General features: G+C 36.4%; 1 protein-coding gene across 7 annotated transcripts in view; it reads left to right on the top strand.

The window, feature by feature from the left end:
• Positions 1-24,110, top strand: part of HDAC9 (histone deacetylase 9) — a 1,013,994-nt gene that overhangs the window by 820,937 nt on the left and 168,947 nt on the right. For all 7 annotated transcript variants that reach the window (XM_053609475.1, XM_053609477.1, XM_053609481.1 and 4 more), the window contains 3 exons: positions 17,404-17,459; positions 17,704-17,791; positions 23,802-23,921. In XM_053609475.1, coding sequence (XP_053465450.1) covers positions 17,404-17,459; positions 17,704-17,791; positions 23,802-23,921 — 264 coding nt within the window. The remainder of the gene's footprint in view (positions 1-17,403; positions 17,460-17,703; positions 17,792-23,801; positions 23,922-24,110) is intronic.

Below are 24,110 nucleotides of genomic sequence, written 5' to 3'. Positions count from 1 at the left end.
TCTAATTTATCTAACATTCTTCAAATACATTTTTCTGCCCTATTATCTATACTCTGTCTTTCTTAGCATCTTATTATATGTTTATTTGATCACTTCATACTGGACACTGAAGCTCTGCTCATTTTCTTCCATCCTGTTTTCTTCTTTGTACTTCTGTGTAGACAATTTCTCTGACCTATCTTGACATTCTTTATATTTGTCTTTTATTCGATCCAAACTGCTGCTAATCCTATCCAAATAATTTTCCATGGCACATGTTGAATTATTTACTTTAAGATTCCCATTTAGTTCTTTTTTTGTTTGTTAGTTTGTTTTTTAGAGATTTGGTCTCACTTTGTCACCCATGCTGGAGTGCAATAGCACTCTGTAACCTTCCTCCCATGTCAGCCTCGTGGGTAGCTGGGACTACAGGCTCATGCCACCATGCCCACAAATTTTTTCTTTTTTTTTTTTTCAGAGACAGGGTCTTGCTGGATTACCTAGGCTAGCCTCAAACTCCAAAGGTTAAGGAACTTCTCACCTCAACCACCCAAAATGCCAGATTACAGGTGTGAGCCACTGTGCCCAGCCTCATTTAGTTCTTTTTTACACCTTCCACATCTCTTTTGAAATGCCCTGACACCTCACCATTATATCCATTTTTCCTCTAGATTCTTTAACATGATTATCATAATTACTTTCAGATCTTTATATGGTAATTCTGATTCACTTGTGAGTCTGCTCCTATCACCTTATGTTTCATTTTTTCTTTCTTTAGTTTTCTTATAAATTTTGATTACGTCCTAGGCATTGTGTTTTTTAAAAGTCAGTAGAGGCTAGAAAGGGCTTGTTTCTTTGGAATTTAATTCTTTTAAAAGTTTTTTTGTGTCTATAGTTATTTGAGGATTTTTTTTTTTTTTTGTAGAGACAGAGTCTCACTCTATGGCCCTCGGTAGAGTGCGATGGCATCACACAGCTCACAGCAACCTCCAACTCCTGGGCTTAAGCGATTCTCTTGCCTCAGCCTCCCGAGTAGCTGGGACTACAGGTGCCTGCCACAAAGCCCGGCTGTTTTTTTTTTTTTTTGGTTGTGGCCGGGGCCGGGTTTGAACCCGCCACCCTCGGTATATGGGGCCAGCGCCTTACTGACTGAGCCACAGGCGCCGCCCTTGAGGATTTTTTTAAAAAGCATGGTTTTCCTTCTTTTCTTTTCTTTCTTTTTCTTTTCTTCTTCTTCTTTTTTTTTTTTGGTTTCTTTAGTTATTTATTGTTACTTTGTCAGACTGAATTTTTGCAAATCCTTCTTCCTCATCAAAGTGTGGATCTCTAAAACAGATTCATTTTTGAGAGGATGTTGAAATTCTTTCCTTTTCAAATTGTTTATTTCAAAGTTTATGTGTTGCATTCATGAAGGACAAATGCTATTGATTAGAATAGAGACACATTGACTTATTTCTCTATTTGATTGTTCAACTTAAATGCAAGAATGAACAAATATGTTACTAATGTACTTTCTGCACATCCACTGTTGAATAGCTAGTGAAATAGCTGAGAAAGGGAGACACTTGGCGGTTACAGATTTACTCTTGGGGGAAACTATCTTGTTTTTGACCTTCTTAACATTCTATTGAACCAGGTACTCCAATTTCTGAAAACGCTGAAGTTAGCCACTCACAAACTGATTTACAGCTCCGAGAAGTGATTAACAAACACTTAAAAGCTCTTCAGTGAAGTAAAGGTGACTTTACCCATTATTCACACTCTTTCCTGTCACCTGATTGGCCTGCCCGTCATGTTCCCACCATGCAGTCTGTTCCCTTCTAAATCTTCATTCCATGCATCTGCTTTTCTGGTGGTTTTTCTGGTGGCTAATATTTCAATTTCTAGTTTGTAGTTTTACCTGTCTGCTCCATGGTAATAAGATCTGTCTCCAGCCTCCATTTGGCTCTTGACTTTGGACTGTCCAGATTTCATTACTTGCATGTGGTTTAGCTTATACTGACTAAAAATCACTGTGTCTTTCTTCAGACTCTATCCACGTCTCTCTCACTGCAAAACCTTCCTGAACTTTTCTCAGTCCCTGAAACATAACTTTATACTTTTAGTCAATGTCTTGATGATATTTTAAAAAATGTTAATGGGAACGAGTGCCCCTGAAACTAAATCTAGTCTTTACGTTAGCATTTACTTACAAGATTTTGTATTGCTGTTTAATTCACCTCAATATTTAAAATATAGAACAAATAAATAGTGGAAAATAGAAACTATCTTTCAAGTAATTTGTGTTTGTTTTACTCTCTGACAGTATGCAATTTGATGCCTGCTGGTTTATGTATGTTGCAGACAACTTTCCCTGGCTTTTTGTTCAATCTCTGCAAAAGACATTGTTTTGCCTTTTTGATATTAGTATCCAAATTGCGAGTATCACACACTTGGAGAACATTAGTATTTTACACCTTTGTAATTTTATATGGCAGTAAATTTTATTCACACATGCATGCACACATAACCATACACACATGGACCTCAACTTGTAAAATACAAGATCTGGTCAATTGATTTGGTGTTTCTTTTGTTATATTGGAATATTAGGGGGGTACAAATGTTCTTGTTACATGTACAGATTTTGACTTGAGCCGAAGTGATTAGTGTGCCTATCACACAGATAGTGTTCATTGAACTAATAGATTGGCTTCTACACCTCCCAAATTCACCTTTCCCTCTTTCTTGATTTTCAGTGACACTTAGATGATTATGCTAAGTGAAGCATCTAAGGAATGGAAAAACAAATAGCATCGGTACTTTCTAATAATCTGGAAAGAGTTAATGCCCATTGTGCCCAGGTGTGCCCATTGATTCTTTCATCTCCCTGTGCTTGTGTGACTCCATTGATTCTTTCCGGATTATTAGAAAGTACCGATGCTATTTGTTTTTCCATTCCTTAGATGCTTCACTTAGCATAATCATCTAAGTGAATCATCCAGTTCCACCAAAATTGCTGCAGAAGACATTAATTCATATTTTTATGGCTTAGTAGTATTCCATGATATATATAATTTATTTCTGTATCATTATTTATTAATTGTATGTGTATATATGCATCCAGTTTTATTAATATACTCATGAATCAATGGACACTTAGGTTGATTCCAAATCTTTGCAGTTGTGAACTGTGCTGCAGGAAGCATTCAAGTGCAGGTGTCATTTTGCTAAAATGATTTCTTTTCTTTTGGGTAGATATCCAGTAGTGGGATTGCTGGGTTGAATGGTAAGTCTAGATTTATTTTTTTGAGGACTCTCCGTACTGTTTTCCATAGAGGTTGTAATAATTTGCATTTCCACCAATGGTGTATAAGTGTTCCTTTCTGCATCCACACTAGCATGTGTTGTTTTTCAACTTTTTAATCATAGCCATTCTGACAGGGGTAAGGTGATATCTAACTGTGGTTTTACTTGGCATTTCCCTGATGATTAGTGAGTTTGGTTAGTGAGTCTGATGAGCGTAATTTGGTATACTTTATAAAGAATGATAGTAAGTACATAATTTAATGTCTTTGGATGAAATTTGTATTCAATTGCCTGGTTTTGACTAAACTGATCCAATTTACTTCTTAGTAGCTATTCATATAGTATATTGTCATGAACAATTATAGTTTATGAAAGAAAAATATTTATAATTAGAATAATAGTATGGTCAAAGTTAAAATCATCTATCCAAAGAACCTAGACATTTTTGATAATAGTTATAGAATGTGCATTACTGACAGTTACTCCTAAAATTTTTGAAATTCTATAAATTTAATTGAAAATGTCCATAAATGATACTAAATGATACAAAAAATACCAGTACTATTGTTGATTCAGTGCAAACCAATTGTAGTAAGATAACATGTATAATGAGAAAGATCTTTCTGTGGTACATTTGTTGGTACAGTCGTTTTTCTCCAGTATAATCTTTGTTCAGGTCTTGGTTATTGCTGTTCTTTTGGGCTGTTAATTTTACAAAAGGCTCTGATTTTCTGTCTCAAAAAATAATATCTAGTTCACTAAATAAATAAATAAATAGACAAAACTCTTCCTCCCTAATTCCTTCTTTTGGAGTTTTACATTCCGAAGCCATATTTACACGGTAAAAAATACCTGATTATTTTTGGCCAATGTGATCTTCAAATCAGTCATATTTCAAAACTTTCAGCCAATTAGAATTGTGGGGCCTTGTGTGAAATGAAACCACTGATTGATAAACTAACAAGTTGCTTTCAGTGGGTTGTGGTTGCCTTCCCAGCACCTACATCCTGACAATTTCCTCCCTTCACTTCAATGCCTTCTCATTGTGGATCCATTGTCAATATTTTCATAAAAGGCTCAAGTTACATGTATTGTAAGCGCCATCAGATGCCCTGTCTCCTCCTAGAAGGAACCAGATTTATGTGAATGCATTCAGTCTTATCTATAGCCGCAGCTCTTCAAGGATCAATGCGGTAGCCATTATAGCCACAGACACCAGGCTTCTTAAGAACCGTTTTCCAGTGTTGCCAACGATCTCCTTCCTTCTGGATTCCTTAGAGAGCAGGGCTCACAGCTGTGCATGTGCTTTGAGATCCTCCATTCAGTTAAACTTCTAATGCTGGGCTCCTGTTTCCCTGGCTCTGGTGAGCTGGCTCAAAGAAACAAAATGGCATTCCCACATGTCCCTTGTTTTCTTGGCAAATCTGGCCACCTCCCTTAACCTTCTGCACTTTACCATGTGAAAGACAAACTTTGCCCTCCTTCAAAGGCTGTAGATTAATAGAATTGATTGTAAAGCAAAATATCTTTCCTAAAGGTCTCTTTTAAAGTTGAAATTAACTTGTCTGAAGGTTTATCATTGCATACTCCAAAATGTCGGGCAAATGGTGAATGTCAGTAAAAAGCGATACTGAAGACTGGCCTTGGTTTACTAATTTGAGTGTCAGATTTTACAAATAGTTCAGATATCATTGGGACATGCCTACTTACTGGGTGATCCCTTTATCTTTCTCATAAAGACGTATATGTTAAGGCAAACCAACTATCTGTAATTTTAGCAGACACGATATAGTGCTTGTTACTTCTAAATACAATTTATTTCCAATAAACTAAAACTGAAAAAGGAAATGTTCTATTTTTACATTATTGTCACATAATTTAAATTGTGTGTAACTGTTTTTCAGAGATTAAAGTACCTGAAAAGGAAGTCCTTAGAATATGTCAAGTAAATAAAGTTACTATGTGAATAGAAATTTTGAATTGGAGCTGATCTGGGAATATTAAATAATTGATGAACTGTATCATATTCTTTATGGTCCAGTTGCAATTAAAGCTTATTTAAGAGTCTATTAACAACATAGCTAAGTCTCTGCCATTCCTGAAAATAAGAATCTGAGCCAATTGTTGCACAAGCTCTTACAAGGTCAACAAGTCAGGGGCAGTGAGGCAGGAGGAAAGACTACCTGTGTTTCTTTCTCTGCCCCTGAATTTGTTTCTGATCATCTAAATCCCTCAATCCATAACCAGAGAGTAATAGCAGGAGAAGGTAGTATTCATCCAGCTTTCACGTATGACTGTAGTCAATCATTTTAACATTCATTGATATCAACAAGGGCACTGTGTTTTGTTTCCATTGAATGATTTTCAGTTTCTTTACATAAAAGAATGGAAACTCATACCATTATGTTGAATGTAACCAGTACCATTTTGGATGGTGTCAAGTCACATTCAAATGACCTACTGTTTGTTAGGATCTTGTTGAATATTTTTGCATCTATATTCATTAGTGATATCAGTCTATAATTTTCTTTTCTTGTTGGGTCTTTTCCTGGTTTGGGGATCAGGGTGATGTTTGCTTCATAGAACGTGTTGGGTAGTCTTCCTTCTTTTTCTACCTTTTGGAACAGGTTGAGTAATATAGGTACTAATTACTCTTTAAAGGTTTGGTAGAATTCTGACGTGAAACCATCTGTTCCCGGGCTTTTCTTTCTAGGGAGGTTTTGTATGGCTGATGCTATTTCCGAACTTGATATGGGCCTGTTCAACATTTCCACTTGATTCTGGCTAAGTCTTGAAAGGTGACATGCTTCCAAGTATCAGCCAATTTCCTTCAGATTTTCATATTTCTGAGAATAAAGTTTCTTGTAATATTCATTAAGGATTTTTTGGATTTCTGAGGAGTCTGTTGTTATTTCATCTTTGTCGTTTCTGATTGATGAGATTAGAGATTTTCTTCTTTTTTTTCTGATTAGGTTGGCCAAAGGTTTATCTATTTTATTGACCTTTTCAAAAACCAGCTTTTTGATTTATTGATCTGCTGTATTATTCTTTTGTTTTCAATTTCATTTAATTCTGCTCTGATTTTGGTTATTTCTTTTCTTCTACTGGGTTTGGGGTTGGAATGTTCTTCCTTTTCCAGTTGCTTGAGATGTCCCATTAAGTTGTTAACTTCCTCTCTTTCCGTTCTCTTGAGGAAGGCTTGCAGTGCTATAAATTTCCCTCTTAGAACTGCCTTTGAGGTGTCTGCACAGCCAAGAACACAGTAAGTAAAGCAAGCAAACATCCCTCAGAATGGGAGAAGATATTTGCAGGTTATGTCTCCAACAAAGGTTTAATAACCGGAATCCACAGAGAAGTCAAACGCATTAGCAAGAAAAGAACAAGGGATCCCATTGCAGGCTGGGCAAGGGATTTGAAGAGCAACTTCTCTGAAGAAGACAGGTGCACGGCCTTCAGACATATGAAAAAATGCTCATCATCTTTAATCATCAGAGAAATGAAAATCAAAACTTCTTTGAGATATCATCTAACTTCAGTGAGACTAGCCTATATCACAAAATCCCAAGACCAGAGATGTTGGTGCAGATGTGGAGAAAAGGGAGCACTTTTGCACTGCTGGTGGGAACGCAAATTAATACATTCCTTTTGGAAAGAGATTGGAGAATACTTAGAGATCTAAAAATAGATCTGCCATTCACTCCTGTAATCCCTCTATTAGGCATATACCCGGAAGACCAAAAATCACATTATAATAAAGATATTTGTACCAAAATGTTTATTGCAGCCCTATTCATAATTGCTAAGTCATGGAAAAAGCCCAAGTGCCCATCGATCCCTGAATGGATTAATAAATTGTGGTATATGTACACCATGGAATATTATGCAGCCTTAAAGAAAGATGGAGACTTTACCTCTTTCATGTTTACATGGATGGAGCTGGAACATATTCTTCTTAGTAAAGTATCTCAAAAATGGAAGAAAAAGTACCCAATGTACTCAGCCCTACTATGAAACTAACTTAGGGTTTTCACATGAAAGCTATAACCCAGTTACAACCTAAGAATAGGGGGTAGGGGGAAAGGGAGGGGAGGAAGGGGGGAGGTGGGTAGAGGGAAGGGGATTGGTGGGATTACACCAGCGGTGCATCTTACAAGGGTAATGTGAACTTGGTAAATGTGGAATGTAAGTGTCTTGACACAGTAACTTAGAGAATGCCAGGAAGGCTATGTTAACCAGTGTGATGAAAGTGTGTCAAACGGTCTGTGAAGCTAGTGAATGATGCCCCATGATCATATCAATGTACACAGCTATGATTTAATAAAAAAAAAAAAAAGTGACCTGCTGTGAGTGTTCCCGAAGGAACTAGAAAACTCTGATTGACTATTTTTGCCTTCTTCAAGTTCACCTGAATAGATGAGAGAAATCCTTATAAGACAACCTCAGGCTTAATGTGGCCGGATAGGCAGTAACATTACATTTTAAATCTCATAGCAAAAAATATCATTACCCACTACCCCCAGTCAAAACCAACCATAAACCCCTAACAGGTTCCAACAGAGAACACAATTACTTCAAGTAATGATTTTTAAAATTTTAGTATATGAGAACATTAAGATTTTCTCATCAATTAAATCCTTAAAAAATATCATTCTTACTATATTTCTTATTCTTTAACCATTGTGCAACTTAATATAAAGAATGATCATATTAATGTACACAGCTCTGATTTAATAAAAATAAAAAAATAGAAGTTTATTACTGTAATTTTTTAAAAAATGTGTTAAACTGGCTAATGCATGCTTTATTTTCATTACTCTTTTGTTCTAGCAGGTAATACTTGCACATATGGCCAGTAAGTTTGTTGGAAAGTTGGAAAGGGCACTTATGAGCAAATAAATTTGTCGGTAGAAAAATTGTGCTGTCCTGGCATAATTATGTAAATTGTAGGCTCTGGCTTCTTTCAATACTTCTTTTTACCAGAGCCAAATAGCCCATGCAGACTTATTTGATAATTATAGTTATCATTGAGTAGCAAAGCCGATTAAAATATTCCCAACTTTTCTTAAAACAAAGCTAAAACAAAAACCTCCATTTATTTTTGGGTAATCAGTGTTTCTTAAAGTCATTTTCAAAATTGATAATGTATCCATATGCATTTGGAGTAGCTGAGATTTTTTTGGCTCCAAGTAAAATATTTCAAGCACATAGAGCATTGCGTATGAATTTTCAATTCAGCAAATGTATTGGAAGTAATAATTCAACCATCACATCTTCACTTGGAAATACATGCTGTAGAATTTTTCCATGCTGTTCTTGGTTTAAATACATATTATTTCAATGAGCATTGATACTTTTGTACATTTAAAAATACTTCAGTGTTGTACTTAGGCATTGGAAGGTAATTACTGAGCTCTATATTAGCAAGTAAAAGAGAAATTTTAAAAACAAAAGCCCAATCAGTTGCTCTGACATACTCGATTAGTCTTTGGACAGTAAGCAGTTATATTATGCATAAAACATTTTCCTCCACAGGAATTCTCCTCCACAGGAAACATTTCCACCACAGGAATCAATATTTCTTTGATTTTGTTCTTATAGTTTTCCCCAAATAGTGGCATATTAAAAAATTAATTAAAACTCTAATAGTTGATCAACTACTTCTAACAAAGAAACATATCATTTCAATAATCATCTCATCTCTTGTTATGAGTTTATAAATGGCACATGGGCTTTTGATTCTCTGCATTGCAGTTACAGTATTATCAGGAATAAATAAATCAAAATTATAGTAAATGGCTAACCAGACTACTTGGTATTATAGGGAGTGTTAGTTTAAGCTCTAGTTCATTGTTTAATGTTTTTCAAAGTCCTTCAAATCTTTGCTTCCCTGATTTGGATTCTATATTTATTGGCTGATTCTGACATACAATTTCTTCTTACTGTATCACTCTTGTCAGTGGTAATTAATCCCTTATTTTTCTTTGACTTTGAAAACTAAATTACCCTGTATAGGTTGGGATTAGTAGTGATTCTTACTACCCATTTACTACTTGCTTGGTCATGGGGATGTTAGTGTAATAAATACAAGCAAAATGATAAGATTATTTTGTACTCTCTGAATTTTTTGTGAACGTGATTGCCATAGCAATAGACTTAGCTTATGTGAAATATGGGAAGTCAAAAAAATGAATGTTTAAAGTGGTTCCAGTAATTTACTGCCTGCTCTGTATTTGCCTGGGGAGCGTTTCACTGTGTATATAAGGAACACAAAAATAAATTTGACATTTTGATGTACTTGCTCAGAAAATGTGGATTTTATAATTCTTGAAAATAGACTAGTCTAAAATGGATGGATTCCTTTTCTTCAAATCCCTTTTATAAATGCCACAGAAAACATCATTTCTTCCCTTTAAGCTAAGGAGAAACATTAATAAAATAACAATCTAAACAACAATAAGAAAGTGAAGATGTGAACGTTCAGTCGTTGAAACATGAATTGCTACTTTTGGTGAGGTTAAAATACTGCCAAAGCTCTATTATTGGTCATATTAATTCCTGAAGAGAATGTAAAACTTGAAAAGAGTTTTAAAGACCAGATTATTAAAACCAAATTATATCACCTTTAAATTGATATAAATACATGGAAAAGTACTGTGGGATGCATTTGCTTAGATTAATTGCTTGGTCTTTATAACCTATAACAAAATATAAGCCAACTAGTTTTTTCTTGTTGTACAGTAGGAAAAAAAATCAAAATTGTCTGCAATAATATGGCATTCATTTTACTACACCAGTCTGAGATACTTACAAGTTAAAAGGGATTAAGTAAGAACATTATATGCACTCCAGAGTTTGAGAAAACGTATTTTTTTCACAAAATGAAAATATTTAACTATTATCACTGCATTCTTTTTCATATTTTGTGGTATTAGTAGACTTTTGAGTACTTTGAAAGAGAAGATTGATTATTTAAGAAATTGGAAAATACTTATATAGAAGAAATACACATTCTTGAGCCAAGAAAAAAATCTGGTTCAAGTGATATAATATACAAGAATTCTTAGTGCTAAATAATAATGGATACAGAAAAATTCTAAACTAAAAGCAAATAAATCAAATAATCATACTAAGAAGTTTACTGTTACAAATAGAGATGAGTTCAGAAACAGGGGTTGGCAGATCTCTAAGAACATAATACAGAGTAGCTTAGTCTGTGCTGTTATAACAAACTACTGCAGACTGGGTAATTTACAACAAATAGAAATTTATTTTCTCATGGTTCTAGAGTCTGAGAAGTCCAAGATCAAGGCATCAACAGGTCTCATTGTCTGATGAGTGCTTTCTCTGCATTTAAGTTGGTGCCTTGCTGATACCTCTACCTGAGCGGAGGAAGACCATGTACTCAGGTGGTGAAAGGGAAATGGGCAAACCAGCCAAAGCCTTCAGGAAGCTGTTTTAAGCCTTTAATCCCATTTATGAGAGGAGGAGTTGTCAAATTTATTCTTGTGTTCCTTATGTACACAGTGAAACTGCCCCACTCTTAACCCCTCAATTTTTTTGGGTGGGGGAACATATTCAAACCTAAATGAAGAAGGATTTGATGTTAACTCATAAAAGTTCAGGGATGGTTTCTCTGTGGAAATGAAGTTGGAGCTGGAATGGGTAGATAAGGAGGCATTATTTAGGCAAAAGGAGCAGGTAGGGAAGCAGAGACTTTCCACACAGCACTAGAAACAGATGCAAAGAACTGTGGCTAGGAAGCTAGGCCAACCTAAGGGCCATTGTGGCTGGAGTGGAGGAAACAAAGTGGACAGTGGTACAAAATAAAGCTGAAGCAGTGGAAGAACCCAAAATCAACTATTTCTTTATACTCTTAATCAACACAGAGTATTTCAGATACAAGATGTTTGGGTTTTTTTCCATGCAAAACAATTCTCCAGTTATTTACAGATACCTACTTTGTGTCCTACAGTTTAACTCCATGGCGATACTCTCTGCCTGGAGATTGAATCAGATCTCACATGTTAAAGGCTCAGTAGCACAGGACTGCTCCCACTTCATATGCCAGTTGCAAAACCTGTGCTTTTAACTTATTTGGCTCTAAGTCAGAGGTTACCAGGCCTCCCTCTTCACATTTGGTTATTCACTAGGAGGGCTCACAGATCTCAAAAAAAAAAAACAAAAAAAAAAAAAACAATTTATTTACTAGATTACTGGTTTATTATAAAGGACACAACTGAAGAACAGCCAGATGGGAGCAATGCATATGACAAGATATGGGAGAGGGTACAAAGCTTCCATGCCCCCTCCAAGTATGCCACCTCCCACCTTGTGAACACAAGGCTGGAAACTTCCTAAACCCTGTCCTTTTTGGAGGTTCCACTATGGTGGCCTGACTGATTAAAACATTGGTTGTCGATCATCAACTCAAACTTCAGCCCCTCTCCCCTCTCTAGGGTTGGGAACATGGGGCTGAAAATTCCAACCGTCTAATGATGTTATTGGTTCTTTAGGAAGCCAGCCCCCATCCTGAGGATATCCAGGAGCCCCCAGCCATGTATCATCTCAGTACCATACAGAAAACACTTCATTTCAGAGAATCCAAGGATTTTAGAAGCCACCACCCTAGGAAACAAAAGCAAAGACTAATACATATTTCCTCTGTATATCATAGGTGGGCAGAAATTATGGCAGTGATGCTATTACTGGTAATGACAGAGTCTAGGGGTCTGACTATAAACAGAAGACAAATGTATGGAAGGCAAAGAGTCAGAGAACTGAGAAATCAGGACATTGAATGCATTGTTTGGGTGGATATTAGAATTGCTGAGAATAATTACTAGAGGAGTGATGGAAAGAAAGGCAGAAATTCAAAAGGCAAAATATTTAAGAAATGGATATAGATTTAAGTACATAAAATTGAGTGATATTTAGAAGCAAAATCTATAACCATTGGCCATAAATTAAAATGGGAAGAGGAAGGATAGGGAAAGGGAACCATTGAGGACAATTCAATGGTCCTTGTTTTGAGTCACAGAAAGAATCGTAGTATAATTGCTAAACTAGAGAAGGCTGGGAGAAGATCAGGAGATTGATCTTAGATATAATGAATTTTAAGTGATCTTGGTCTATTCAAGTGGTATTGACTAGGTTGGAAGATACATTGGTCTGGTGATCGGAGAAGAATTCATCCTGAAACTAGAAACATGTGGAGTGTCTCATGCTGGGTGATGGCTGAATTTGTGAGTGATGGTATTACCCAGCAGATGTGGAAAGAGGAGAGAAGAAGCCTAAGACACTTGACCTTGAGTACATTCTGTATTTAATGAGCAGACTCAGCATGAGCCTACAGGGGAGACTGATTAGGAAGTGGAAAGAGATAGGAAAACTAGGAGAGTATGAGGTCATAGAAGCCAAGGGAAGAGTCTTATAAAAAGGAAGATGTAGCCAATAGTGTCAAAAGTTAATGAGGGGACAGCAGCTTGAGAGAAGTAAAATGCCCTCAGATTCAGTGGCAAAAAGGCCATAGATGACCTTCATAAGAGCTTTTCTTAGTGTACTAATGAGTTTGGAAGAGAAATTAGAGGTTAATGACCGTGGCAGTGATAAGGAAAAAGAGAAAGGCGAAAGCAGGATAGGTCACATTTTAAGAATTTTAAGTTGTTAAAAAGGGAAGGAAAAAGTATGGCAGCTGGAAGGACTGATGGGATTGTGGGTGGTGATTATTATATATTTACATTTTTTATTTATTTATTTATTTATTTTTATTAAACCAAAGCTGTGTACATTAGTATGATCGTAGGGCACCATACACTTGGTTCATAGATCGTTTGACACATTTTCATCACATTAGTTAACATAGCTTTTGTAGCATTTTCTTAGTTATTTTGCTAAGACCTTTACATTCCACATTTACTAGGATTCACATATACCCTTGTAAGATGCACCGCAGGTATAATCCCATTAATCCCCCTCCTTCCCCCTCTCTCCCCCCTCCCTCTCCTTCCTTTCCCCTTTCTCCCTATTCTTAGGTTGTAACTGGGTTATAGCTTTCATGTGAAGGTCCTACATTAGTTTCATAATAAAGGTGAGTACATTGGGTACTTTTTCTTCCATTCTTGAGACACTTTACTAAGAAGAATATGTTCCAGCTCCATCCATGTAAACATGAAAGAGGTAAAGTCTCCATCTTTCTTTAAGGCTGCATAATATTCCATGGTGTACATATACCACAATTTATTAATCCATTCGTGGATCGATTGGCACTTGGGCTTTTTCCATGACTTAGCAATTATGAATAGGGCTGCAAGGACCCCCCGGGCAATTGAAGCTGCTTCAAAAATACATTATTGGGACTTGATCAAACTAAAAAGCTTCTGCACAGCCAAGAACACAGTAAGTAAAGCAAGCAAACAGCCCTCAGAATGGGAGAAGATAGTTGCAGGTTATGTCTCTGACAAAGGTTTAATAACCAGAATCCACAGAGAACTCAAATGCATTAGCAAGAAAAGAACAAGGGATCCCATCGCAGGCTGGGCAAGGGATTTGAAGAGAAACTTCTCTGAAGAAGACAGGTGCACGGCCTTCAGACATATGAAAAAATGCTCATCATCTTTAATCATCAGAGAAATGCAAATCAAAACTACTTTGAGATATCATCTAACTCCACTGAGACTAGCCTATATCACAAAATCCCAAGAACAGAGATGTTGGCGTGGATGTGGAGAAAAGGGAACACTTTTGCACTGCTGGTGGGAATGCAAATTAATACATTCCTTTTGGAAAGAGATATGGAGAACACTTAGAGATCTAAAAATAGATCTGCCATTCAATACTGTAATCCCTCTACTGGGCATATACCCAGAAGACCAAAAATCACACCATAACAAAGATATTTACATTTTTTAATGGCAAAAATTGAGTCTATTTAAGTCTCAATGAAATGCATATAATTGGGAGGGAAATTTTAATATGAATTTAACATTAGTGTAAAAAGTTTGATAAGTGATAGCAGAAAAGTAGGCGGGGATGAAATCCAAACTGGAGGTAGACAGATTTTAGGGGGACTAATAATACCTTCTCTGGTGTAACAGGAAGAAGAGTGAGCCAGATTGCTTCAGGGTTTAGATTTAGTCAATCCATTGTGTTTTATCTTCTCTTTTTCTGGGTGATGTAATCTTTTTTTACAAGAAAATCTTGCGGGAGTGGGTGCATCAGGCTTTGTGCTCTCAAAGAAGCAGAGAAGAAACAAGAAAACTATTTCTCCCTTCCATGGCAGGCAGGTTTGCGGGCTGTGAGGGAGAAAACTGCTACCGCTTGGGCAGATTGTCGGAGAAGAAACCTTGCAAGGCTTCAGCGAAGATACAAGGGCCACTCTGAAAAGATGGGAAAAAGTAAGAGAGTTCGGTGTTCCTGAAGACACAGTGGAAGGTTAGGTGGATCGTGATGGCTGAGAAAAGGTTTACTGATACTGGCAAGAAGATCATCTTCAACCTGAGATCAAGCAGTTTCAGAAGCACTATAGCAGAAAAGTGGAGGTCACTGCAGGTTATAAAATGAAAGGCTGATCCTTCAGTTATCAGAGAAAAGAGGAAGATAGAATTCAAGTTTGTTTGTTTTTATTATTTTTTATAGTCCAGACAATTCTCTATATAAGATTTTATTTCCATTTTGTTCCTTAACATGCACGGACTATAGTCACAAAAACTTCCTTCTGTAGCACTTTTTAAAATCTTTTCTTCCAGAACATGTTTCCCCCCCAACCCCGCCCAGAATACCCTCTAAAATCAGCAGTTCTCAACCTGTGGGTTGGGACCCCTTTGTAACAATGAAAATACATAGCAGCATTATGAAGGTTGAGAACCACTGCTCTAAATCCTTTTTCTACCCATGTGAACACAGCTCTTTAGGTAAGACCCATTAATAGCTACCTCTTGACTTTCTTTTTTACAATATTTGTTTTTTTACTATGAGATAAGTCATGTCTATTGTAAAACCATTTGGAAAATAGGTTTTTCAATTATAATGAAATTATTATTTAAAATAAAATAATGCATATAATATCTTCCCTTAGATCATACTGTATATATTATTAACATTTCTATTTTAAAAATTAAAATTATAAAGTCTTTTCTTTTTCACTTAAATATTTATAATACCAGACCTTCAATGATTGTCTAAGATTCTATTGTATAAATGTGCTATAGTTTATTAACCATTCTGCTAAAACTATTAGTTAAGTAGGCAATTCCCATTTTTCCCATTATAAATAAAACATTAACTTAAAATAATTGCTGTGTACATAGTTAATAACACCTCTAAGGCAAATTTTTTTTTAAACACACTAGTAATTCCATGAGTATGAATGGTTTTTAAAGACTCTAGATAAATACAGGTAAAATATTTTCCAGAAAGGCTGTAATAAATTATTCTTCTATAAGCAGTATATTAGTATGTTAAGTATACAGATCACTCAATAGTAATTCTAGAGTGTTTTTTAAAAATTGCAATACACTGGGTGGAAAAATTCTCATTGGGGTTTTCAGCTGTGTTTATTTGATCACTAATTAAGCTGAATCTCTCTTCTTACAGTTATCGGCCACTGGATAGCTTCTTTGTATCGTTTGGTCATGTCCTTCAACCCTGAAATAGTGTCTTAATTGAATTATAAAATACAGCTTAGTACTGCTAATATAATCATAAAAATTCTTCATATGCTAATTATGCTGCCTTGTATTCCGTATTTGTTATTTTCATCCTAATGTTTTCCCAGTGAACTATGCTGTGTCTATCACAATCTTTACCAAATTATTTTTTCAGAAGTCGTGTAGCATTCTGTATCCTCATATACAGTATTTATATTTCAACTCCTATTGTCCTATATTGTTCATTGATAGTTTCATTTATGTTAACTTTTTATTGCCAGATAGTAAGTACCTTAAGAACAAGAACAGGGAATGTATTTCTCACCATTCCTGGATTTCTAATTGGTATTGTGTCATGAGACTTCTAATTTGCTTCTGAGATTATCATTGTACATACTCCCCCAAATATATACCAAATTAACTCATGATGTGTTAAATGGCCATAATATTCTGGGAAAAACATATGTATACTTAAAGACACAGAGAATAGATGAGTTTTCTCAATATTTTTTTGCTTGCTGCAAAAGATTAGAAAAAAGTATCTCTGGGGTATATTAAAGTTATTTCAAAAGTTTTAGGATTGTGTATTAAAGAAACGTTCTCTTTTGAACATGTTACTTGAACCATAGTTAAGTGAAAGGTGGTGTAAAGCATGTGATGAATGATAATTTTTCACGTCAAACAACCCAATTTTTCTGAGCATGCTGGCTTTGCGAGGATTTATAGTCCTCTGCCTTCATGCCGGAGTTACTTCAGCTTTCCGTGATGCACTCCAGCTAATCTGGAGGTTAAGGCATTTCTTGATCATGGATAGATCCAATTGCTACTCAGCCCTGGAATTCTTTATAAAATTCCAAAACATGGGCTAGGAATTGACTTAGGGAATCCAATAAAGTTGCAAGTCTTGGCAGCCGTCCAAGCTAAATTTATAGACTGGAAGAAATATGGGCTTTCCATTGTTCTCTTTTTCACCTTTCTGGGGTTTCTTTTGTGTTTATGTGAGTGTGTGAGTGTAACTTTATCATTTTGCTGATGCTGGAGTGGAAGTAACCATTGAGGGGATCCAGCTAAAGAATTTTCACTTTGGATCTTCCCTGGTCTTTCTGAACTTTGACCCAAACCTGCACCAGGAGTGAATTTCTTCTTCCTCTGTAGGATGTGGATGTCATAAAGTACAAAGCTATTCTTGAAAATGAATCATGTTAGTTTTAACAGCTGACGTGTGTGTTTGCCCACTAGGTGCAACTCCAAAATCCCTGTTCTTCTCCTGCCTCTGTGGGAGCCTTCTTTTTGAGACACGATCTGAGAAAATGTGATCTCATATATTGTTTCTGTTCATACTATGACGGGTAAGGGAGGCTACAAAGACAAGCTCAGCAGAGTCTAAGAGACTTCGCGTTTTTGTTGCGTGTAAACTGTGCTTTGTAGTGCACAGAGATTCAAGCAATCTCCCTTTAAATCTGACCATTGGAAACCTGTCTTATTCTTACAGAATGGGTTTGCTGTCGTGCGGCCCCCTGGCCATCACGCTGAAGAATCCACAGCCATGTAAGTACCAGGGACTGCTGCCCATCTCCAAGCGCCACGGTTCCTGGCGGTCACCTGCCCTGTGCATGTTTCTGAAGCCTCTAATTGTTAGCAGATGGACGGGGAAATCTTGCGCGGTACTCCCAGAAGCAGATTTATGGCTTCAGAGATCATATAGCATTTTAAAAAATGCTCTGAACATTATTTATAATGGTTTTCCTGGATGATTTGCTTTCTTATTTCTCTGTTCTTCTCTTTTCCGCAGGGGGTTCTGCTTTTTTAATTCAGTCGCAATTACAGCCAAATACTTGAGAGACCAACTAAATATAAGCAAGATATTGATTGTAGATCTGGTATGTATTCCTGGCCAGAGTCATTTCAGTGACTCTAGGTAAAAGGGAGTGGATTTGTACTTCTGTTAGGTTGTCTTGCTTTTAGCACTCGCAAACAACTGAAGGGTGTGTTTCCTTTGAATGTGGAAACTCATTAAATTCAGGATTGCAGTTTTGAAACCATAAACATTCACGTTTCACTTTCATGGTGTTAACTGCAATTTAATGAGAAGAAGGCGCAGATCAGGGCAACTTTTATGATCCTTAAATGAATTGATACTTCCACAGTTAAAATAACCCAACAGAACCTGAATTTACTTTTCCCTACAGAGTATAGACTACATAGTCAGATGTGCTGGAAAGAATGCTGTTGCTTTGGTAACCAATTGGCCACTTCCCTTGGTTAGCAATCATGTTGCTTGTTGTGCAGCAGTGGTGATATTAAAACAAGTCAGCATGTCATTCTTACTGAAAAGATCTCAGATCTCAGTTGCCAGTTTGGGATGACTCCCTGCAGGAACTCTGAGTGATTAAAAGGCAGAGCATTGGATTAGTCTTGCATTTTAACGCCATGCATTCTTACATACTGGAGTTATAATTTGTTTAACAAACGGTTTGTTTAAAAGCAGATGACACTTGGCATGTTGTCTATAGTGTACTCTTGAATAATGAGCTAGAGATCTGCCCCATACAAAAAGGACCAACTTAGGAAAGGGCAAAAGAGAGCCGAATGGTGATTTATGAGCCCCGTTTTCGGTTTGCCTCCAGTTCACAAGGAGGTGTAATAGGTTGTCTGACAAAGCATAGACAGGAAATGAACCCTGGCATCCAAACCAAACCTGCTACATCTGCACTTAATTAATTTTTGCAGGTGATAAAAGATTTAAGGGCAAAATATGTTAAAGGTTTTTTTGAAGTGCAAGGCTTAATAGTCTAAATCTTGTTCATAACTGCACTCATAATTAAATCTTATTGGAAGCCTTGGCCTCCCCCTCCAGCCCTCGGATTTCAGTTAAGCAGGCACACGAAAGGGTTGAGAGAGCATGGGCAAAGCCATGTGAAGAAATACTTAGTTAAGTTAAAACGAAGATAAAAGGAATGGAAGGCTGATTCCCATTTGCAGTGGTTGGTTGGAATGGACGTGTTTCACACACTGTATTGTAGCCTTTCTGCAAGCACTTTGGTGTGAAGAAGGTTGAAACCCAATTATCCACGTGTTTTCCAAACATGCTTAAATTTCAGTGTAGGTCATACTTCACCATTAAAGAAATGTGTTGAAGGCCTAGATACATAGCAGCAACGTTTTATAGTTTTACAAAACTGAGGGTATTGAACCTATTTTTCCTTGGACATATAGAATGACAGTTTAGGTAATTAATAATTACTGTTTTGCCTACTTTGAAGATTTACATTTTAAAAAAAATTTAGTATGTTCCTATTTCTGTACGTTCCGTGACAGAAAGATAAGCCAAAAACTTAAAGAGCGGAGCATAGAAGAAGACCAAAGTTTGTGAGGGAAAAAGAATTTCTCAATTTGTCAAAATTATGTGGGAGGAACATTGGTTGATCAGCCGGTGGTCATATCCTTAAGAATATCTTAGCATTTCTCTTCTTTTTTTTTTTTTTTTTAGAGACAGAGTCTCACTTTGTTGCCCTCGGTTGAGTGTTGAGGCGTCACAGCTCACAGCAACCTCCAGCTCTTGGGCTTAGGCAATTCTCTTGCCTCAGCCTCCTGAGTAGCTGGGACTACAGGCACCCACCACAATGCCCGGCTATTTTTGTTGTTGTTGTTGCAGTTTGGCCGGGGCCAGGTTTGAACCTGCCACCCTCGGTATATGGGGCCAGCGCCCTACTCACTGAGCCACAGGCGCTGCCTGAGCATTTATTTTCTGAGCCATGTCCTTTGCTACTATTTATCATTCTGTGACAATAATAAAAAACTGTTGAGTTCCCTTTGAAAGCACATTTGTGCTAGCCAAACTCAAAACTCAAGTGAATTGTACAAAAGAGACTTTAAAGTTACGCTAATACAGTATAGGAATAGAAGACTATTGGAGAAAATTTTTTAAATAGGTTACTTAGTAGCACAAAGGAGTTTTCTGTAAGCTTGCTGGCTTTGATTATGAATTTTCTCCATTATCAAATCATAAAGGATACAGATTTCTCAACAGGAAACTTGGGAGAGTTTTTATTTCAAATTCTCTAAATATATGAAGTTCTGTCCAAAGGGTTGCCTCTGAGATCACCACCAGCCCACATATTCTTACTTTCAATTCTTCCAACTTCTGCAGCTGCAAGGCTACTTTGAGGAAATTCCTGTTTCTTCCAGCTGTGGAGAAGGAAGTTTTAAAGTGCCACGTAGCCCTGAGACATCCGTTCTCCCTGGCTGACAGGTCTATTCTGCAAGTTAGCAAAAGAAGAGATGAAGGTTCTTCAATGGCAAAAGAGTTTCATTCCTGCACATTTCAAGCCATTAACAGTAATGGGCGGGGTGGACTAGTTTCCCAAATTCTAGAGCCAATAGATGGCAAAGCTGCTCCACTGTCTCGTAGCTAATTCAGCATTTTTATTCATGTCTAGAGAATACAGAGCCAGAATTCTAATTCAGCTCCTATTTTGGGTCATAACCAAATTCATAGGTGTTGAGTATATTATGCAGGAATGATTCTAGTTGATCTGTGGAGAGCATTCATTCCATTTCTCTTTCTGAGGAAGATTCCACTCACGTTCCTATTGGGGTGAAAGAAAGCAGGTATACTTGCTTTTCAACTTGTAAGAGACTTGCTTGTGTGGTTAGAGCATTCAATTTTCCTAGAAGTAGGATTTGCCTACATGACTCATGTATCTTTCTGATAATGTGACTTGTAGTTTGAAAATAATACCTTTTAGGCGATGCTTGTAAGAGAAAATTTAATTTGAATGTCCTTGGAATTGGACAAATTTCATTGCTGTTCAAGTACATTCAGACCATTGTCACAAGTCCCTATACTAAATAATTAATAATAACAAAGCTGGTAGACTATTTGGTTTATTCAAAGCTATTTTAACATAATAACGAGAATATGTTTGTTCCAAATCCTTGTACAGAATCTATTTTCACATTATGCTTTTTAGTCAATAAATTATTGAAATGATTTTTCAGCATTTCTGAGCATATCTTAGATGTAAGATCTATTTGGGGGCTTTTAATGATTTATTTTATTTGATTTCTATAGTGATTTCTCATGATCAATAATTTTCTTATCTTGGTCTAGTATATATTTATTATTATAGAGAAATGAACCTCAGATCACACATGAGCAGTCAGTACTTTGTGTGAATATTTTGCAACAAAGAAAACTCAAAAACACAAAGATATTCTCAAGGTTATACTATAAGTTGTTGACCAAAACAAAAAACATACTTGGATTTGACCATTATCTCTAAATACTTGGTGAATATTAATATAGAATCAAAGATTTCCGAAGTATTAAATGGATTGGTGTATTTTAATGAATAATGTCCATCGAAACAAGACTATATTTCATATTCAGAGTATTAATATACTGATACACTCAATTTTTTAAGAACCAATAATTTTATATCTGAGAAAATTTATCATTTTATATTTGACTTCCTTGAATACACCTTTATAATGCCCCTAGAAAAACAGAAGTAATCAAGGCAATATTGCTCTACTTTTCAAAATGTAGATGTATACCTAAAGCAAACTGTGTTTTGCCACCATCACTAAAATTGCATAGGGAAATTACAAATGTCCCTTTGCTGTTGTTTTCAAAATATTTTGTTTGTCCATTCTCTATTTATTCAGTAACAAACACAAAAGATGTTATGGCTTAAATTGTTTCTGTTTTGCTTCCATAAGGGAAAACAGTTTTACTCTTCCCCTCCTTTCTTTCCTTTGAATTTTCAGAAATCTGGAAATGACTACAAAGTATCATTTTTCCCAGCTATGTCTTTAGCTGGAATGATTTTCTAGATGAAGCACATCTGCCCCTACAGTATGGTTATTTGGTTAATTGTGAATGTGTTTACTATTGAAAAGGAGGGGAGGATTACTATATGTCTACACTGTGGAAGGCAAGCTCAAGCAGGTTTTCAGAACTCACTAATAGGCTTTGGTGGTGGCATCTAGTGCGTGAGTAGGGGACTGGAGATTGCGGTGGACACAAGTTACATAATCCTCTCAAGGGGCAACAATGGTCAAGAACTTCCCTCATAGTTTTGCCAAGAGTATAAAAGGGATAATGAACTTTAAGTTCAAGTTAGATATATAATGGTCAAGAGTTTGCCCTTTGCAGTAAGAGGAAATGGATTCAGGACGCAATCTTGCAATTTACTCTCTGCATAGTCTTAGAAATTTATGAAACAATCTGACCATCAGTTTGCTTATATTTTAAAATAGTGGCGATATCTCACATATTATGTATAATTATTAAATAATTCATGCAAGATATTTCTGCAAGAAATAACACCAACGTGAAAGAGAAATGTAAGTTGCTAACTAAGGTAAAGTATTGCTACAAAGCCACCTAAGAATATACATGAGGAAAGAAGTCTATTGAGATGCAGTGTTAAGTTATACAGGTATATTCACCAATGGCTCGTCATTTTTCCCCTTCCTGCCCATATGCAGTATATGACAAAAATTGTATGAATCATTGTTGAAAATAGATTTTTACTGATATAAAATAAAGTACAATAGACTATACAATTACAAGTTACCAACATTTTTTAATAACAGAAGCAGAAACTATATTGAAGTTAAAGAACAAATAATAGTTATAGCAATAATATTCCATTGAATGCAAATAATATTTTACTAATTATCAGTTCTAAAGATTATCACCTTTTAAGAGTGCTTTATTTTATTTTTATGCAGAAGATATTAGGAAGCATATTAAAAAGGTCTTTTAACACCTGAGTTCTTTCAGTGAAGACATTTTTTTAAAATGCCATTGCTCCTTATATCAATCATGGAATATATCTGTACTGTAAACAGTAAGAAAAAAAGAAATATCAAGTTTTGAATCCTTATCATATACAAATGTCTTGGGACTTTTTCATTCATTTTAATGACACAAGCTTTTTTTGTTTCCCCTTGAGTGGGAAGGGGGAGTGGTGTTCTTGGTGGGTTGGGGAGAGAAAAATTGAGCAGGAAGGAGGCTAGGAAGAGAGCTTTGATATAATACATATTAAAATTAAGCAGTTGCACAAATTGTATAAAGCCCCATGCCAGCTTCTGCATGGCTCAAATGAGTTAAGAGCTAATGAGCTCATGCTCCTGTGTCTTCAACTTGTGTTGCGATTTTACCCAAAGTATTGCAGTCCTTTTTGCATCTGGCATCTCTTTTGAAGTGATTCTAACTGCTGAGGGGTTACTAACTGGACTCAATGCTACAAGAAAGCCAATTTATTCAGCTGGTTGCAAAGCCTTTGACCTTAATGGTGGGACTTGGCAAATCAATGCATACTCGTATGTTTAGTGTTCTGTCAAGAATTGTGAAAATGCTCTGTAAGCCATAGATCCTTCTGTAAAATGCTAGTTTGGAGTTTAAACATTAGTCTTTTTTCAGAGGCCAATGAGGCTAGTTAATTAAGCCTGAGGGGTTATGAACTGTTGGCAGTTAATAAGTCATAAAATTCCTCCATAAAACAGGATGCAAGATTCCATCACTGAAGCACAGAGTACAAAGAGCCGGTGTATAAATATCTAATTGTACCAAAGGACTGGGCTTTCTCAATGACTGCTCATCTGGAGTCTCCAGGGCATGCTCGCTGTGGTTTCCTGATTTTTAGAAGCCAGTTTAAAAAATGAGTGCATTAAAGGGTAATTTGCCTGAAAGTTCAGGAAGTAAAGGGGGTGGTGGGGAAGCACGCTGAATGGGAGAACGAAAAAGAGAGATGTTGTGAGAAGACAGAAAAAGAGAAGGAGGGTGGGGTAGAAAGACAAGGAACTGGAAATCAGAACAGTTGTCTCCACACAGAGTTAGACCTGACGGTCTTTGTCATCTGTTTTCTTTCCCGGTAGGATGTTCACCATGGAAACGGTACCCAGCAGGCCTTTTATGCTGACCCCAGCATCCTGTATATTTCACTCCATCGCTATGATGAAGGGAACTTTTTCCCTGGCAGTGGAGCCCCAAATGAGGTTCGGTTTATTTCTTTAGAGCCCCACTTTTATTTGTATCTTTCAGGTAATTGCATTGCATGATTACCCCTAATTTTCTTGTCCTTTGCTGGTGTTTTAAATTACACGAGATTACTGAATTATCCCACGGGACCAAGAACCAGCGCAGAACAAGTGCATAACCCAGAGCACTGGTTGTCAAGCAAGGTC

The sequence above is a fragment of the Nycticebus coucang genome, chromosome 11 (genome assembly GCF_027406575.1).
Source record: "Nycticebus coucang isolate mNycCou1 chromosome 11, mNycCou1.pri, whole genome shotgun sequence".
Lineage (NCBI taxonomy): Eukaryota > Metazoa > Chordata > Mammalia > Primates > Lorisidae > Nycticebus > Nycticebus coucang.
Note: the sequence above shows the minus strand (reverse complement) of the source record. Positions and strands in the feature narration are given on the sequence as shown.